Source organism: Podarcis bocagei, assembly GCF_964188305.1.
Source record: "Podarcis bocagei genome assembly, chromosome: 2".
Lineage (NCBI taxonomy): Eukaryota > Metazoa > Chordata > Lepidosauria > Squamata > Lacertidae > Podarcis > Podarcis bocagei.
In genome coordinates this window covers 25,764,440-25,784,161 of record NC_138126.1, presented here as the reverse complement: position 1 = coordinate 25,784,161, position 19,722 = coordinate 25,764,440, and the positions used below count along the sequence as shown (strand labels likewise).

Genomic DNA, 19,722 nt, shown 5'->3' with positions numbered 1-19,722 from the left:
CCTGAAACCCTCCCCTTTGGCTCAGGTCAGGTCTTCACCTTCCCCACACCTGACGTATGCTGTGCTGTATGAAATCAGATGTAGCGCAGGTGGGTGTGGGTTAACTGAAGTGGACCTGCGGACCACATGGGGAGGTTTGGCAGGCCCAATTAGTTCTGTGGATCAGAGGTTCCCCACCCCAGCTCCCTACAGACAAATAGCAAGGCTTCCCTCACCAGCAATTGCTGCATTAGATTATTGAGAATCCCAGCATTCACTTTCAAAAGGATATTCTGGGCTTCAAAACTGCAGTTATAAGCTTAAAGAAGTAAATGCATTTTCTACCAAAAAACAACAACCAACAACAGACCACCCCCTTTGGAACTCCACGAATTGGGTGCACCCACTCTCCCACCAGAAACTTCATAAAGGCCCCCGTTCCTTCCCCACAAGTCCCTTTCCTTATATACTATTTTAATAGTTTGCAAATTTAAAAAATGCCTTATTATGGTCTCGGCCTGACTCACTGTGGAGACTTTTTTCAAGACTAAACAATGTTGTTGGCCTAGATTCCATTGGCCTAATGGTTTTATTCCAAGGACATTGACCTTGCAGAATTTAGTGCTTCAAGTTGTGCGGAATTTTGGAAGGTGAATGTGAAGTGCAACACGCCCATGACATTCGGCAAATGATAAATACACGGGGAATAGCCCTCATTTTTAACCCTATAGAACCAGGGGAGAGGTTGACTGGAGGTGGATCCTTTTGTCAAAGAATGAGCCTGTGACAAGGGGCACATATCTACAGAGGCAGAGTTTAGACACTTGGGACATGCCTCTGTGTGTGGAAATTTCCTGGCAATTTCAGCAATCCAGGAAAGTGGAAGTGGCGAAAACAGGGAAAGGTTCCCTATTTACTCCTGGCTGACAACCAAATCTGCATAGCTGGAGAAGGCTTGAAACATGAGAGGGAGGTTGCTAAGTAAGTGGGGAAGATAGATGAACGTGCTTGATATATTGCCATATTTAAAGAGACAGGCAATTCTTAGGCCTTTCTTCACAGCAAGTTGGCCATTGTGCCTTCCACCTTAAGTTCAACCTTGATTGACTGAATTAGGTGTGATAGGATTCTGTGCAGAGAGGAAAGGTATTTGGAGGCCATAAAAGTCTGAACTCAGCCACTAAAGACAAACCCTTGCAAGTTTTATCATAGGAAGCTTTCTAAACCATGTCACTTTCTACAGAACTAATTTGCAGGTGGAGGTTAGAGTGGGAATAAGGGGCAAATATCGCTGCAAAAAGCCACTGCTGGTGAAATAAATGTGCCAGCTTTCAAGCTCCTCAATTCTTCCGTTTGGTAATTTGCAATTGTATATTCTACCTTGTGAAAAAATCTGTGTAAATTAAGAAGAAGCAGAAGAAGAGTTTGGATTTGATATCCCGCTTTATCACTACCCTAAGGAGTCTCAAAGCGGCATTCTCCTTTCCCTTCCTCCCCCACAACAAACACTCGGTGAGGTGAGTGGGGCTGAGAGACTTCAGAGAAGTGTGACTAGCCCAAGCTCACCCAGCAGCTGCATGTGGAGGAGCAGAGATGTGAACCCGGTTCCCCAGATTACGAGACTACCGCTCTTAACCACTACACCACACTGGCTCTTAAGAGTCTGCTCTGCACGCTTCAACACAAGTGGGCTCAATGAAGGGTTTCATTGCACCAAATATATTTTTCATAGCCATCCAAAACCAGCATTGGTACTATTATCTATATTCTAAAGACTTAATTTTTAATCGCGTATCATGAAAAATGAACACTTTAGTTTGTTTCTTTATGGAACAGAGAGCTACATATAAACAGTGATGCAAACCAAACTAATAATCTAAGATGGAAGTCACTAAACCAGCCTAAGCTGGCTGAACATCCAATTGCCGTAATAACCCAGTAAGAAGATTTACAGCAAGAGGAGTTGATGAATCATTGCTATGAGTTCTAATCTGCTCGTCCCCTAGCTGAACTTATTATTAGAACAGAGGTGCTGTAAGGTACCTTTTATCTAGACCAAAGAAAGGCAACTGTTAGCCTCAAGACCTGTTCTTTCCACCACAGAAGGACAATAATTAGCAGCAGTAATAAGTTGGTGCGCTGCATGTTGCACCATGAGAGATAAGAGAATAATGTCAGACACAATCAGTGGCAAGCTGCCTCTCCTTTAAGGGAGAGCCTCCTCAAAAACAGCACCTCCAAGTATCACCAGCAGTATTACTTGAAATGTAACTGTTGTACATCCGATGACGATTATTTCCTAACTAAATTTATTGAAATTGTGTACATCATGGGTAGGCAAACTAAGGCCCCGGGGCCGGATTCAGCCCAATCACGTTCTAAATCCGACCTGCAGATAGTCTGGGAATCAGCGTGTTTTTAAATGAGTAGAATGTGTCTTTTTTATTTTAAATGCATTTCTGGGTTATTTGTGGGGCATAGGAATTCGTTCATTCCCCCCGCCCCAAATATAGTCCAGCCACCCACAAGGTCTGACGGACAGTGGACCGGCCCCCTGCTGAAAAAGTTTGCTGACCCCTGGTGTACATGGTACACCTGTCCATGATCACAAGGATAGGAACAAAGATGGAGCGGGGGAGAGAGAGAGTCCTTTCTCTTATAAATATTTAGAGAGAGTGGAGGAGATAGTGAACGGAAAGGTGTGTACTCGTTTTGCAAGCTGCCAGTGTCCAAGACTTCCACAATTTGCAAAACATTTGGGTATGCAAGAGAGCATTAAGCAAGAAAAACAGCCCTTAAGGCTGCAACTTTGCATTGAGCTCAGGGCACAGAAGCAGGCAGCTGGTTTTGGAACAGCGCATGGCAAAGCCTGAGTCATATTATATCCTTCAAAAGAAACTGCCTTGAGCAACACTGTTAAGAGCTTGACTTTCTCTCTCTGCATTGGCTCCCTGCCCCTTTCTAGCTTAATTTATAGCAGCTGACCATAGCACAAGGCTCTTCATCGTTTCTTCTCCTTCGTCTCCCAGACATACGCATCTTTTACGCATCATCTTTAATCTTTGCTCCCTTCATCTACTGACACCACAGGTGGGCAACTAGAGATGTGGATTTCCCATAAAATTTTGAACTGGAAACCTCAGATTTGCATAAGGTGATTTTGCATCAGAAATTATTTTGATCCCCTAGAGAGTGATTCAATCTAGCATGTTTATTTGTATGTAGTAAACAAAATGTATCCATTTTTTGTCCCAATGAAAAAGTATTCAGCCTAAATTAACTGGAAGTGGAAATTGAAGCACTGAACATGATTTAGATGCATACTGTGTAGAAAACATAGATTTTTAAAGTGGAATATTTCTTTAAAAAATAAAGTCATTAGCAGGCACACTTCCCTTATGTTGTTTAAATTTAAGAAAAAACAAAGATACTGAAAACGGTTGACTCACAACACAGTCTAGCAACCCGAACAACTGAGCATGATATGCTGACTTGCAGTTTGCTAGGGATAATGTCCCAAAAAAACATAAAAGTACAATTTAAGAACTGTCAAGCTTGGCTAATATTGCCTTTGAAACTGGCACCCATACATTGTTGGTAATGAACTTATGAAATGGATACTTTCCCATAGAAAAAACAAGCAATGGACAATTTCTGCTTTCAAAAAAAAATCCACCTCACATTGCTGTGAGCAACTTGCAAGTTGCTTAGACGCCTTACAAGATGGATTCACACTCATTTCAGAACACCAATCAAATTTGGCAGGCTGCACAGAGCATGATTTGCAAGAGAAAGAAGAAGAGTTTGGATTTGATATCCCGCTTTATCACTACCCTAAGGAGTCTCAAAGCAGCTAACATTCTCCTTTCCCTTCCTCCCTCACAACAAACACTCTGAGGTGAGTGGGGCTGAGAGACTTCAAAGAAGTGTGACTAGCCCAAGGTCACCCAGCGAACCCGGTTCCCCAGATTACGAGTCTATCGCTCTTAACCACTACACCACACTGGCTCTCTAGAGAAAGGCGCACTGGGATGGCTCTCTAGGTGTGCCTTCTCCCTCATTGCAGCTGTGCTCCCTTCAGTCCACCAAACAGATTGTCAGCCCCTGTCAGCTGGGGTGTAAGGAGTGGCCCAACGGAATCACTGCCCACAACATGCCTGTCCCTCTCCCATCCCCAGCAGCTGATTGCTGTTGGTAAAAGCCAAAGAGCTTTTCCTAGACACAAGGAATGGGAGAACCACAATGGCATCACTGTGATCCTCTTGCTTGCCTCCTTTGGCGCTCTGTGTGCATTTGTGTGTGTGCATGTGAAAGTGTATGCCCCCTCATCCACTGCCCATCCCCAATGAATTATTATTATTATTTGTTTGCCTGTACCCCACCCATCTGACTGGATTGCCCCAAATGTAGCAGTTGGAAGCCTACTCCTGATTTACACCCGTGTGTCTTGTGCTGTGATCCTTTCTATTCCTGGAGCAATTTCCCCTTCTGCATTTGCCAAACCCACTGAGCCCACCTTTTAGAGCTCTCTTCCATTCTCACCTCTTCAGGAAGGTCTTTCTTGGACAATATCAACACGCATACACCACACCTCCATGCCATCTGTTTGCTCTGCTTCCACATTTAGTGCAGCCTATCGTACTTGGGCTGTATATTCAAAAATCACACAACATGGAGCACTTTGTCCTTCTCACTTCTTTAAGCAACTCTTAAAATTATGCTTGTTACGAGTGGTTGAAGGGTGACTTAATTCCCTCAATGTGAGTTGTAGGTAGAGTGGGGATTCAAATTTATTACAACCATGGCCATGACATCCACAACACACCTTTAAAGCACATTCTTCCCCCAAGGAATCCTGGGAACTGTACTTACGCTGTACAGAGCTATAACTACTACAACTACTGCTAACTTCATTAAATTTGTATACCATCCGCTACCCTTAATAAATAATAGTTCCCATGATTATTTGAGGAAAGCCATGTGTTTTAAATGTATGGTGTGGGTGTGAGTTTGGCAAATGGCAGACGGCAATTACTCCTGATTAACTGATGGAGAGTAAAGTTATGGTCTTGCGAGCATAATTTGACTGTAAACATTTTGCGCAGAGACAGTGTCACAGCCAGGTTCTGTGTAGCACTTTCTGGAAAGTTTCGCATACTTTCTGCACTGAACAAAAAGTATGTAACAGTGATATAGAGGAACTTTACAAGTATTTTTCCAGCCCTGAGTCCTTTTGAGCCTTAACTTAAGGTACTCCCTCCATCTGCTCTACAGTAATCAGCCTTATGCACATAGTTTTCAACCTTTCAATTGATCCAGCATACTTATACAAACATAGTATTTATACTGGATTTAAACGTAGAGTAATAGGTACCTATAGCACAAAACCATACCTTTCTTTGAGTCACTGCCAACTGGTCTCTCGCCTTCCTTATTCTCCTGATTGGCTCGGTCCTTCTGCTTCTTCTTACTGGTTGCATCTTCCACGCCCCGTGCTGCTCTTCTCTGGCCAGGGATGCTGGCACTGTTGGACATTTTCAGCCGTTTGGATGAGACAAACGGCCCTCCAGGGTCGGTGACAGAGTCTGGGTCAGGGGTGCGACGTTTTCTTCCCGAGCCAGCTATCTTGGCGATTCTTTGTGGTCAATCTCTCTGGCAAGGAACAAATGCCTGGGGGGCACATGGAGGAACACAATGGGTAAGGGTGGTAGCAGAGGATCGGCAAATACCTGTGCTGTCAGAAGCCTTACTGAAGTGCGCGCACACACACACACACACACACACACACACAAACACACACACACACACACACACACACACACACACGTAAGACAGGGAAAGCCAGCACAAATGTATTTGTTTTGAAAAATGAATACAGTACTACTGATCGGAATGGGAAGCACTGCCCATTCAAGGAAGTGCCATTCAAGGCACGATCTTATCTACACGCATTTTGAGATGAGGATTTTATTTTACATTGCATGACCACAGTCAAAATGTACAGGCAATATTTCTGTAAGACAAAAAGTCATCCTGGTGAGGATCTAGTTCTACCAGAACAAATGGGTGGCTCAGTAGTCTGTCAAATCCAGAGTGCTGTCATCTGATCCCTTTCCATTATTGGGTGCAATAGAAACAGCTGAGCACAAGACTGTTGATTTCCATGCGGGTTGCTGCTGCTTCAGAAACTATTATGATTCTCTGAGTGGACGCAAAAGCCAGTAAAATTTCCTTTAAGTTACGGAGTTCCTGGGGCTTTCCAAAATCTACCAACACCCCTCCATTTGCTTGTCCATTTGAGTGTCTTGCATCTAAGAGGCCAGTTACAACTTAAATATTCATCACATCGTTACAGCAATACAGTAAAAGCAACTCTCTGAAGAGGTAATCAGAGACACCCCTGCTTGTTACTGCCAGCCAGGGTGAGCAATACAGGCTCCCCACTGCACTCCATGCAGCTACAGGCCAATTCCCTTTCCCTGCTAGCCTGCGTGCCACTATCAGGTTAGCCAGCTCAGAGACCTAAGCTGTCAAATACCAGTTTCACTCTCCACCACCTGCCATGAACAAACAGGAAAAGCTTAGGCCAGGGGTCAGCAAACTTTTTCAGCAGGGGGCTGGTCCACTGTCCCTCAGACCTTGTGGGGGCCGGACTATATTTTGAAAAAAAATAAAAATGAACAAATTCCTATGCCTCACAAATAACCCAGAGATGCAATTTAAATAAAAAGACACATTCTACTCATGTAAAAACAAGCCGATTCCCGGACCGTCCGTGGGTCGGATTTAGAAGGCCATTGGGCCGGATCTGGCAACCAGGCCTTAGTTTGCCTACCCCTGGCTTAGGCTGTTAGAAGGAAGCCAAAATTGAATGCTTTACTTTTTCAGATTCATCACCTGTCAATTCAGTTATAAAGAGCCTTAACATGGTATGGTCTTCCCCACTTATTGCCTCCTGGGCACAGTACAGTGAAAGTGAAGCCTAGGAACTCTTACTTGGAAATACCACCTAGGTTCAAGAAGTTAAATTTCAAGGATAACTGCCTGCACAAAGGCCAGATTATGTATGTACCTCAAGAGAAGCATGACCTGAGCATCAAATATGATACAGACCAGACAGGACTTTCCTTGCAAGAAGCACACAAATTCCCACCCAGGAAACAACATTTTTGAAGATGCAACCAGGCAATTACTTCAAATACCCTGGAGCACAAAGGGACAACAAATAGTCCACAAGTGGCAGCCTTTATACGCAACACCAGGTCCCCTGGATCTCCAATGAGCTCACCGAGCCACTACTTTGCTCTTCCGTCACCAGTATAATCGTGCTATATTTTGTTGCTCCTGGTGAGCTTAGTACTCCCCACCATTCACGGGCCTCAGCAAATTGGATTACACTCTAAATGTGAAGTATTACTAGGAAACATAGCAGTCAGGACTGAGGTACGCAGTAACAGTGACAGTCCCAAGTGGCAGACCTTAGAGATGGGTAGGAACATGGACACCTCCAGATTTAGGGGGCCCTGGGCAAAGTGGTCCTCTGGTGGCACTCCTCCTCCATGGATGGGTCTGATTGATCTACAACTGAGTTGCTGGATCTAGAGACCATTTTGATTTCCTATAACACCCCCAATTCTGGTCAGTGTGAGAAATTAAAATAGTCTCTAGACCCAGCTGCCCAAATAAGCCAGTCTGTGTGTGTGTGTGTGTGTGTGTGTGTGTGTGTGTGTGTGTGTGTGTGTTGTTTTTTTTAAAGGAGGGTCCAGGGCACACATCAATGTATGCCTGGCAAATGGCCCGAGACACCAGGTGAATACTGTCACACAACTTAGATGGAAAACTACAACTCCAAAACTTTTCTACCAATTACAAAAGACCCCGCCATACTCAAAAGAGTTTGCCTTTCCACGTGTTTTCTGCCAGACAGTATACTACTGCCCATGATTAACCTTATATAAACTTTATATAAAAATATAGGCTCATAGCCTTTCAGAAATGCTTGAGAATTTCAAAGCGCTCTTCCTCACTAAGAATTCTAAACTATCAACTCTAAGCCCAATTAAATCCTACCAATAGCCAAGTATGAACAAGACAGAACACTCCATGAGCCAGAGCTCCCTTCCCATTAAGCTTAAAGACACCCAAACCACTCCCAGCCAGGAGTCCATGACTCAGGTGTAAGCCTGAGATAAAATAATAGCCTCTAAGGCAATAGCTATGATGAAGAAGAATAGAAGTGTGAAAAGCTCTCCAAGTCTGAGCAACAAAGGGCACTACATGCCAAACTGCGATGCCTTGCTGAAAACACACTGCACAGGGCTGCATCACTACAAAAGGAACCAAGAACTAGCATCTGGCTCTTAAATGTGAATGCTGATCTGTTCTGAGTGTAAGGAACAGCAACTGCTTTGAAATGGGTGGAGGGGGAAGAAGGCCTGGAGTTTCATCCAGGATTTATCTCTTCTACTGGGAGAGCCAGGCATCAGCAGGCACAGTACATTCTAACCTGTAGAAGCTACACCCATGGGATCCAGTTGTTACAAAGTCAGTGCAGCTGGATCCTGGTTTCCACCCCGCAGAGGACATAGCCTTTAGACCAGTGGTTCCCAAACCCTTTGCCCACCCAAAGAGACTATTTAAAAATTGCTGAGATTCCTGGCAGACTACTGTTAAAAGTCCAAATTGTCAGCCATCACTACATCTTGTGGTGGCAAGTTCCAGTGAATAATTCTTCCTTCTCAGAAACGTCCAGCTTCTGGAATACACTAGAACATAACCAATAAATTCCCATTTCATCTTCAAAAAAACTCTTCCACACCCATTTCCCTCTCCACATAAAATCATGTTTACATAATATGAAAATCTTTTGCAGTTAAGCCTGCCACAAAGCAGGACTGCCCCATAGATCCAGACCACAGTGCCTAGACTGTGAACAAAGCTCAGCTACTGAGTCTTTCAAAAGCAAATTTTATTAGGAACAAACAGCACTATTCACATGCACACACAAACCAGAAACAAATTTGGAAAGCAGCAAAGAAGGAACTGCAGAAGAACAAGCCTTCTTAACTGAGCCATCCCCAAAGCAGTACGTAGAACAAAATTTAGAGCCTTCATAAATGTATCCCATGCTGCCTAAAAACAAGGATAGTCATATATGTTGATTTTGTATTCTTTCCATTCCTAATGTTTCCAACTTTGAATTCACTTATCCACATTACCATATCCATTTGCAAATTTATTTTAAAAAATCTTCATGAAAATTCATCAGCATTTTGGTTCAAATTTCTCTTGTTTGTTTGCAATTTTGCTCAGATCAGTGGCAGATAAAACATTTTTATAGCCCACGGAAGAAAGGATTTCTCAAGGCCCATGTTGACCCATAGAAGGCTAGATTCAGGTAGGTAGCCATGTTGGTCTGACACAGAAGACTAGATCGCTTTACAGTTTTGTTGTATTTTTATTCTAGTCTTCAGCTAAAAAGGCTCTCAGAGTACTTTACAAATATCAATGAGAAGACGGCTCCTGCTCTCAGGCTCACAATCTAGAAGATGTAAAGTGTTTTAAGCACCCAGAAAATACATTAAACACCTGTTAATTGCTACTACATGGTTAACTTTGGCACCAATAAACCTTGTATTTATGATGGTACCCCCCCAAAAAACCCCTGAAAGGGCTAATGTACTCCTAAAATAACTATCTTTTTTGAGCCCCTAAGCTCACCAGCTGAGGTTGAGGTCTCATCTAAGTTGTTGTGGCACAGTTGGTTGCTATAACATTGCCTCTGGGCATCTGGTTGGCTGCGAGAGCTGTTCATCTCATGACACCAGCAACAAAGCAGCTACGCTATTTTCACTGCACTGACCTAACCAAGCCACTTTCTTTCCCACACTTTCGGACCTCTCCTTACTTCTCGCCAGTTGGCACGAACCACATGCCGCAATAATCTCCACCGCCTGCTTCTAGGAGCCTTTATTTGGAAAGAAGAGCAAAGGCAACTCCTCGGGTTTTGTAGCGCGCAACACTCCCCCCCCCCCCGCAGCTTCTTTCACAGTCGGCCCATGGCCTAGAAAGCCATATCCTCCAGCCCCACAATACAATACACCCCTTATTCCCACGTGTCTGGAAAAGTCTCCTGGGTGGGGGGTGCAACCTGCGCACTTGGGGACCCTGCCTAACCCAGGTGCCTCCGCCCACCTGCTTTTGGGCACCTGACAGCTTCCTACACGACAGGAAACAGGGGCTGCCACAAGCTCCTCAGCCTCTGAGGTTACACACACACACACACACACACACACACCGCACCTGCAACAGCATGCAACGCACGGAAACAAGGCTGCAGCCAGGCCCAAGACCACGGGCCCTTTTTGCAGCCACTTCTTCGGTCCTTGCTGTAGGGGAAAGACCATGAGGGGCAAAAGCGGGCCCACCTGCACAGTGACAGCTCCTGGATCCCACCCGCCCCCAGCCGAAAAGGGTCACACCTGAGGGAGACCAAGGTGGGGGGGGAGCTCTCCCCGCGACCAAGAGACGCGACCCTCAACACACTTATAACCCCCCCTTACACACACGCACACGGATACACCCCTCCCTCCTCAGTGACTCCCCCCCCCCTCCGCACCTCGACAAAGGGACCTCCCCCTCCCTCAGGGCTCACCACTCCGCCCCCCCCCGCCGCGCACCCTCCCGCTGACGGGCCCCGCCCTTGCGCACCTTCGCCCGCCGCCGCCGCGGCTTCGCCTCCTCCGCCCCAACAGTCACTCGCCGGCACCCCTCCCCCACCCCGCCCGCCCGCACGCGCGCGCGCACACACGAAGGGCCGCGGCAGCGACTCTCCCCCACCCCCGCGGTTTGTTTTTGTTTCGAGCCGAAGTTCCGAGCTGCGTGGGGGTGGGGGTTGGGAAAGGGGAGAACTCAGGAGGAGCCAGGCCCGAGCTCTACGTGACGTACTTCCGGAAAGCCGGCGTCGCTCGGGGCCACGTGACGAGGCGGAGGAGGCGGCGCGCGGGGCACGACGAGGCTGCTCGGGTGAAGAGGGAGGGAGGGAGGGAGGCGTGGGGAGAGAGAGAGAGAGAGAGTGAGCCGATAAATAAATAAATAAATAAGTGGGCGGCGTCACGTGGCGAGGGGAAAACGTTCTCTCCGCGCACGCGCGCTCTGGTGGAGGGGGGGGCGGCGCGGAGGAATCTGCCCCGGTTCGCGTGGCGTCACAGGACGAGCCCATGGCAACCGGGCTATAAGTAGACCGGGTAGCAACAGCGGGGCCGTCAGGCGCTGCTGGGCGAGCTCTGGAGTGGCTAGTCCGGGGGTGAAGCGTGGGCATATGCGACAAACTCCGTTGTTTCCGAAGCTGCAGTCGTGTTTCACGTCAAATTTCATACTTCCACTCCTTGCTTTCTGATTTCAGCGCTTTGTAAGGGTTTTGTTTTTCTTCCTGCCTTAAGACGGCTTTTCCTCAGTTGGCTTCGTAAACAGCAAGGCTGACATAAAAGCAAGACTTCGCTGCACCCCCACCCCATTGTTTTGGTCGGTTTTTTTCGCCCGCAGGAACACACCTGGAACCGATTTTTTTGCATCTTGCCAGTGTTGATATTTGGGGCCATAACCCTCCCGCCTTTTTTTGTCTTAATGACTGGAAGAAAAACATTTACAGGTTTGCTAGTATGTCCCCAAACGGTGCAAAAAGAAAAGAAAAAATTGCTTGTGAATAAAACAGATCCCAAGGTTTTGCCCCATCTACTGACTGGGTTAGGGTTAGGTTCCCTTTGCTGCACTACGTATTGAAAGACCGTTTGCATATTCTTGCAGTTTGCAGTTCCCTCACTGCGACAAGCCAAGTTACAGGGAACCAGGCAGAGGGCCTTCTCGGTAGTGGCGCCTGCCCTGTGGGACGCCCTCCCACCAGATGTCAAAGAGAACAACAACTACCAGGCTTTTAGAAGACATCTGAAGGCAGACCTGTTTCGGGAAGCTTTTAATGTTTGATGTATTATAGTATTTTAATATTATTTTGGAAGCCGCCCAGAGTGGCTGGGGAAGCCCAGCCAGATGGGCGGGGTATAAATAATAAATTATTATTATTATTATTATTATTATTATTATTATTATTATTATTATTTTATTTTGCCTGCTAACAGACACTGAATAATCTCTCTAGTGCTTCTCAACGCCCCTCTGCTTTGCCTATTAGGACTAATATGGTTCCTTGCAGATACAAGCATCCCAATTTTATTCTATGCACAGAAGACATTGGAAATGCATGTGTATTTACAATAATATATTTTCAGATAATGCCTGTGTGTGCTTTCATCATGAGCAAAATTTATTTATGTGAGTGACAACATTACAAACAGCATTAACAAATGCAATCCGTGCAAAAATATTCTCAAGAGACTCGCAGATCATATTTTGATGTTATCGGCGAAAGCTTAATTTCTAACAAAATAAGGCTAGGTAGGAAAAAAATGGATGAAAATGTAGCATCTGTATGGTATGACAATGTTTAATATTAAGAGGATCATATTATTGTAAGTCTCGGAGCTATCAAACAAGGAGAAAAAGCTATTTACCGTAAATACAGGCAACTGTTTTAACACTGAATCAGACCACCAACTACATTGTCTACAGTGACTCTCCAGGAGTATTCAGACAGGAGTTTTCCCCAACCTTACTTGGAGACAGGGTGGCCGGATGCAAGAGAGGACAGAGCCCCTCCCCCCCAGATGAAAGCATTTCAGTGGATGTAGTTTGCATGATAAGCTACACCTGCTGAAATTCCCTCTGCATTAAAGGTGCAGGAGCTTTGCCCTCTTTTGGATTTGGCTACACTGCCTGCTCACTGGAAGGACAGATCCTGAAGCTGAGGCTCCAATACTTTGGCCACCTCATGAGAAGAGAAGACTCCCTGGAAAAGACCCTGATGTTGGGAAAGATTGAGGGCACAAGGAGAAGGGGACGACAGAGGACGAGATGGTTGGACAGTGTTCTCGAAGCTACCAGCATGAGTTTGACCAAACTGCAGGAGGCAGTGGAAGACAGGAGTGCCTGGCGTGCTCTGGTCCATGGGGTCATGAAGAGTGGGACACGACTAAACGACTAAACAACAACAACACTACCTGAGTATAGAGCTAGGGCCTCCTTACCTGCCTACCATGTACTTTACCTCTGTTCCTGGATGACAAGGTTTTACATGTTAACAGTGATAAGCAGCTTTATTTCCACTTGAGGATAAAGCCTTAGCCTCTCTTGCCTCTAGCAAATGCCAGTTCCCACTCCTTCCCTTGATAAAAGGCAGGATGTGTTGTGCATGGGAGGCTAATATGGAGGGCTGGTTAGCAGTGAAGGGTGTTTGTGTGAACCCCATTATAAGATAGCGCTGAACTTGGGTGTCATGTGGACCCAACTTACAAGGGGTCAGGGAAGCTTTGTATCTGGAAAGTAGTTTGTTGTCTGAATTCATCCTCATCGCACTATCTGTTGCACCCAATTACTAAGCAATACAGTAGTTGCATATTGATAGGAAGCTGTAGTACTCACTTTGGATAATTATTATTTAAGGTCTTTAAAGAACTTAATTCGTTCAGGAGGTCCATTCTTAACCTGAAACTGTTCTTAACCTGAGGTACCACTTTAGCTAATAGGGCCTCCCACCGCCCCCCTGCCGCCACTGTGCAATTTCTGTTCTCATCCTGAGGAAAGTTCTTAACCCGAGGTACTATTTCTGGGTTAGCAGAGTCTAACCTGAAGCGTCTGTAACCCGAGGTACCACTGTACTGGTAACTTGCAACTTGCAGACATTTAACCTGCACACATTCAGCTTTATGCATTTGGCGGCGGCGGCGGCTGCCACTGCTGCTGCTGCTGCTGCTGCTGCTGCTGCTAGGTGGTGAAGGGAATGGGCGTCCATGAAAATAGACTAGCAATTCCACCTGCAATTGAACCTAGTGTGTTTTGACTATATATGGATTTGGCTTTATGCGTTATCCCTGGAATGTAACCCGGGGATAAGTTGAGAGTCACCTGTAGTTGTCACTAATAATATTGTTTTCCTATGTAGTTTGCATCATGTTAAAATTATTATAGATACTCATGGATTTGCACCTCATCTACCTTGTGTGAAGTTAAATGGGTACATACATCTTCATGTAGCCACATAGAGTATTGCTGAAAGGCCAGTTTGTCAGTGGTGGTCAGAAACATTACCGAAAGAGAGAGATGGCCAATCTCACAGCAGCTAAGAGGAAGGAAATGTTGGTATATAATACACAGCAGATGGACTAAAGTTTTGGGCTTCATAAATGGTTTTGTATCTAAGCAATATTTGAAAAAACAAGTTTCCCCTCACATACACACATTTTGCACTGTCAATTCTACCCCCACTGCCCCATTTTGCTTCCACCAATTATTTCATTATATGTGGAATTCTTCCAGGCATTGTGAACGTTCTTGGTTCCAAACAAGGCATAGTCTCTAGTACATTTTAAATTGGCTGGGTGCAAAAACTGATTCTAGGTCTGTGTGCTCACTGCATCCTGTTAGAAAAAAGGAAGAAAGTTTAGGAAAATGTTCAGACGTCTTGTCTAAGGATAATTGTGTTACTGGCTACCTAAATAAACTTGAGAAAAATTAGTACTCAATAAAAAAATTAGTACTCAGTAAAATGAATACCACTTTCTGTACACATTTTCCTGTTTACCTAATAACTTGCGTGAAAAAAGCCCTACTTTTATAAATCACCATGATTGTGGGATCAACAGATTAGCTGGTGGTGGTTATAGACAGAACTAGCCCATGTTTAGCAATCTTGCATCTGCTCCTATCACAAGAGTCTCTACATTCTTAAGACAGTGGCAAAATAGCTAGGATGCTGACACCTAGATCGGTACCATAGCAACCACGGTGCTGCCATGGCAACCAAATAGATGCCAGTCACTGACAGTCCTGGTATTATGTGCCATTGGCACTATGGCAACGAGATTGAAATGAGCTGGTACTGTACCATTAGCACCAATGCCCTGTCAACCATGAAGAAACCTGAGAAGTGACACTGAGACCGAAACTCTGTCAAAAATGCCATGGGAGACTTTGAGACTGTTTTACTTCGAATATTAGAGGCCCAGGGATAGTCAACATGGCATTGAGCTACATCACCCATCACCTTCCCTGACCATCAGCCATGCTGGCTGGGGCTAATTACTACCCTCATAAGCATTATTTTATTATTAACCGGTGATAACCTTGCCCGACACCACAGCAATACTACTGACAGCCTGCCAATGCATACTAGTTATATATCCTCCCTGTGACTGACAGCATTCCTATTCTTTTCAAATGTTTTTTTTCCTTCTTTTTTTAAAAAAAGATATTTATTAAAGTTTTTAAAGTATAACAGTAAAAATGAAAAATAAAACAAAAACATACAAAATAAAAACAGTTAACAAACACATTGATTTTCCATAACATATCTTCCTTACACTTATTTCCCCGGACCTCCTCGTACCTCCCTTTTTTGTATTCCACTTCAGTTTGTTAGTTCAGCAAATCCTTACCATTAAGCTTTTACCCTTTTGTAAACCTTTTTTCCTATCTCTTAAAGCATTACAGCTGGAAACCACTTAGTTTCTAGCCAACATCCTTCTAACATTCATTAATTTTACAATATTTCTGTAAATAGTCTTTAAATTTCTTCCAATCTTCTTCCACCGACTCTTCTCCCTGGTCTCGAATTCTGCCAGTCATTTCTGCCAATTCCATGTAATCAATCAACTTCATCTGCCATTCTTCCAGAGTGGGTAAGTCTTGTGTCTTCCAATACTTTGCAATGAGTATTCTTGCTGCTGTTGTAGCATACATAAAAAAAGTTCTGTCCTTCTTTGGCACCAAATGGCCGACAATGCCCAGGAGAAAAGCCTCTGGTTTCTTTAAGAAGGTATATTTAAATACCTTTTTCAGTTCATTATACAGTATATCATTTCCCAGAAAGCCTTAATCCTTGGGCACGTCCACCAAAGGTGAAAGAATGTACCTTCAGTTTCTTTACATTTCCAACATTTATTATGTTTTTTTTTCTTCTGTACCGTGTCATCTGACCTGTGTTAAGTCAGCAGCTCGAAAGATTCCTAAGTTTCTCCTTAGCATGAGAGATGAAGAGCTGTGATGAACAACAACTTCAAATTTAAATACCTGAGCACCAGAACTGTTGCGTAAGAAGAGTTTGGATTTGATATCCCGCATTTCACTCCCTTTAAGGAGTCTCCAAGCGGCTCACATTCTCCTTTCCCTTCCTCCCCCACAACAAGCACTCTGTGAGGTGAGTGGGGCTGAGAGACTTCAGAGAAGTGTGACTAGTCCAAGGTCACCCAGCAGCTGCATGTGGAGGAGCGGAGACACGAACCCAGTTCCCCAGATTACGAGACTACCGCTCTTAACCACTACACCACACTGGCTCCACATACTATGCCTTTGTACATCCGGTAGCAGAGGGATAAGCAGCTGAATTAGGGCCTATAACACCAGCATGGGATGGTAATGGTCTTGTAGTACCACTTCCTTTTTCCAAAGGAGGCGTTGTTGCTCTTTGCAAACCCCCAATGTACACATGAAGCTCCTGTTTAGGCAGGCTTCTCTATGCCCTTCAATGTGAGGGTCAATGAAATGAACACATGGAATGGCTCCATCTATTATGAAATTACAGCTGAAGTATTATGAACACCATCACTCAAAACACCATTTGGGCCGGCCACATATCCCAAGGGTGTTGTAGTAGTGGATTTTGTGCATCGGCAGGGTATTGAACTGGGTCAAAGTTTGTTTTTCTTAACTTGTAAGATATGGATTTTTTTGTTTTGTTTTTTTGAATGTTGAGTTTTGTGTATTGTTATTTTTTTGATATTTTTCGTGTTGTTGTGTGGAAAATACTAATAAAATTTATTATTTTTTAAAAAAAGAACTGGGTTACCTTTGAGGTTCCCTCCACCTCTATGCTTCTGTGGGGGTTTTTTTGGTTTTTTTTTTTGGTAGACAGCATTTTTAGTGAGTGTTGGTGATAACTGCAGCAAAGTTCTAGTGTGTATGTGTGACCTGTAGCCCTTCAGATGCGAATGAACTACAACCCATAGTCAAGGCTGCAAGTTAGGAGTCAAAAAAGCATCTACGAGCCACCCATTCCTCACCCATTCTAATGGCTCAAATGTCATGGATTAACACATCATCACCAGCATAATTTTATTATTTATACTCTGCCCATCTGGCTGTTTCCCCAGCCACTCTGGGTGGCTTACATTGCAAACGTCAAGGCGGAAGAGGTAACTGAGGGCAATTCATCTTTGGTAACAAAGACATTTCAGCCACCACAGAGCAAATCTATTTTAACACAAAATTGCAGTACAGGACAGACCTGCCCTATTAGCCTTGCACAAGATTATTCTAGGAGCGCAGCACTGGTGGCCTACTGTGTGCTGTCACAGGTACACATACTCATAGAGAAATCCTAAATTCAATGCAGTCGCATTCGCTGCCCCCAACCTCTGGATTGTGGACTACAATTCCCATCATTCCTGGCCTTCGGCAATGTTGGCAGGGAATGCCAGGAACTGTAGTCCAAGACGTCCGGTGGACCCTGGAAAAACAAGTTACACTGCTCCATTATTCTCCTCAGATGCATCCAGCCTAGAAAAAGATTGCCTCATTTGTATGGTGAAGCTCTAAAAACTGTCAATATGGTTTTTAAAAAATTGTTAAAAACTATATATATATATATATATGCTTTCGTAGATTTTCACGGGTACAGGAATGCAGGTTTTGGTGTCTTCGGGTGTCTTCCCGTGTAAGAGTTGGGGTGTCTAGGCGACGTTTCGACGAGGTCTCACTCGTCATCTTCAGGCTGGTGCTTTCGGCTTCTTGTTACTGGAACAGAGCAGGATCTCAGTGTTTGAGTTCCTATAAATACTGTTGAGGGGGTGTGGTGTATAGCCTCCAACGTTCTGGGCAGAGAGGAAGTTCCCAGGTTAGTGTGCCTTTTCTTCTTTTGTTCATTAATTACTTGAGGGATATCTTGAGTGATTTCTTGAGTGATATTCTGAGTACCACTTAGGAGGGTCATTAGGTGTGGATTAGTTGCTGAAGCTTTCGTGTCTTGACCTCTTGAGCTTGTGAAGAGTTTTTCTGAGAAGATGGCTGTACTGCACTTAGTTGTGCTCTGGCTTGGCTTCGAGTATAGGGGCGAGCTGTGGTTTTGTGCCCTGTGCCAGCCAGATCTGTGTAGGGATTGCAGGGGGGTGCAGCATCCGGAGGTGCCACTATGGTTTGGCTACTGGATGGTGTCTGTAATTTATCTGTGGAGAGGGTCTGGGTTTGGGTCTGGTGTGGTTGATTGGAGATGGCGTTCTGTGTGCCTCTGGTTCTGGTGTCGGTTTTTGTGGGGAGGGCTAATTTCCAGATGTCTGGCAGGCGGGACGTGTCGTCACGCTTGTTCATGTTGTGAGGGTGTTTCTCTATCTCGATGGCTTCCATGATTATTCTCTTGTGGTGATGTTCCATGTTAAAGAGCAATTTGGAATCTGCAAAATTAATTTCGTGTCCTGTTTCTTTCATGTGTTGGTAAAGAGAGGAAGTTTTTTCTTCTTTTTTGACGGCATTCTTGTGTTCTGTGATACGTGCATTTATTCGTCTGTTTGTTTGTCCAATGTACGTGGCTGGGCAGACTTTGCAGGGTATTTCATAGACCCCTTGGTTTTCTAACTGGATTTTATCTTTGGGGTTTCTGAGGATATTGGCTATTTTTTGGTTGGTGCAAAAGGCTGTTTTGATATTGTGTTTATGGAGGATTTTGCTAATTTTATCTGTAGTGCCCTTGATATAAGGAAGGAGGGCCATGCCATTGTTTTCTTCTGTGTCTTGGTTTTTGGGGGGTGTTTCTTTTTGGATTAGCTTCGTAACCCTGTTTTGCTGGTATCCGTTGGCGATTAACACATTTGAGAGATTCTGTAACTCAGTTGTCAAGTGGTCTTTGTCAGCCAGGCGTTTGGTTCTGGAGATGAGAGTCTTGGCTACGGAGTTTATTTGTGCAGGGTGGTGGTGTGATTGTGCATGTAAGTAGCGGTTGGTGTGTGTTTTTTTCCGGTAGATAGTGTGTCCTAGGGAGCCATCAGGTTTTTTGTAGATTAGGACGTCAAGGAAGGGAAGTTGGTTGTTGGCTTCTATTTCCATAGTGAATTGTATTTTGGGGTGTAGGCTGTTGAGATGTGTGAGGAAGCTATCTAGTTTTTCCTTCCCGTGTGGCCAAATTACAAAGGTGTCGTCAACATATCTGAGCCAAAGTTTGGGTTTGTGTTCTGACTTGTCTAAAGCATTGGTTTCAAAGTGTTCCATGTACAGATTTGCGATGACCGGTGAGAGGGGTGATCCCATAGGTGCTCCTTCTATCTGTTTGTATCTTTGTCCATTGTGGATGAAGTACGTGTTGGTTAGGCAGTGGTTGGTCAGGTCCAGGATGTATTCGGGGGGATTGTATTTGTTTTGAATGGCTGTCAAGGCTTCATTAATGGGCACTTGTGTGAAGAGAGATACAACATCGAAGCTCACAAGTAGGTCATCGGGATGTAGGTTTTGCTTCTTTATTGTTTCTATGAACTGGAAGGAGTTTGTAACGTGTGAAGCGATAGATTCTGCATAGGGCTGAAGTTGCTTAGCGAGAAATTTAGCGAGATTTTGTAGAGGTGAGCCTATGGAGCTGACTATTGGTCTGAT

The 19,722-nt window shown here is 44.6% G+C and overlaps 1 protein-coding gene across 10 annotated transcripts in view; it reads right to left on the bottom strand.

Moving 5' to 3' along the window:
* Window positions 1-11,040, bottom strand: part of USP19 (ubiquitin specific peptidase 19) — a 42,969-nt gene extending 31,929 nt beyond the window's left edge. For 7 of the 10 annotated variants that reach the window (XM_081181741.1, XM_081181740.1, XM_081181745.1 and 4 more), the window contains exons 1-2: window positions 10,690-10,783; window positions 5,373-5,649 (exon numbers count right to left, since the gene is read on the bottom strand). In XM_081181741.1, the coding sequence (XP_081037867.1) occupies window positions 5,373-5,514 (142 nt within the window). In that variant the 5' untranslated portion in view covers window positions 5,515-5,649; window positions 10,690-10,783. Of the gene's footprint in view, window positions 1-5,372; window positions 5,650-9,699; window positions 9,861-10,173; window positions 10,258-10,689; window positions 10,784-10,926 lie in introns of those variants that run through there. The other 3 variants (XM_081181742.1, XM_081181743.1, XM_081181744.1) reach the window with 3 other exon arrangements.
* Window positions 11,041-19,722: the final 8,682 nt, after the last annotated feature.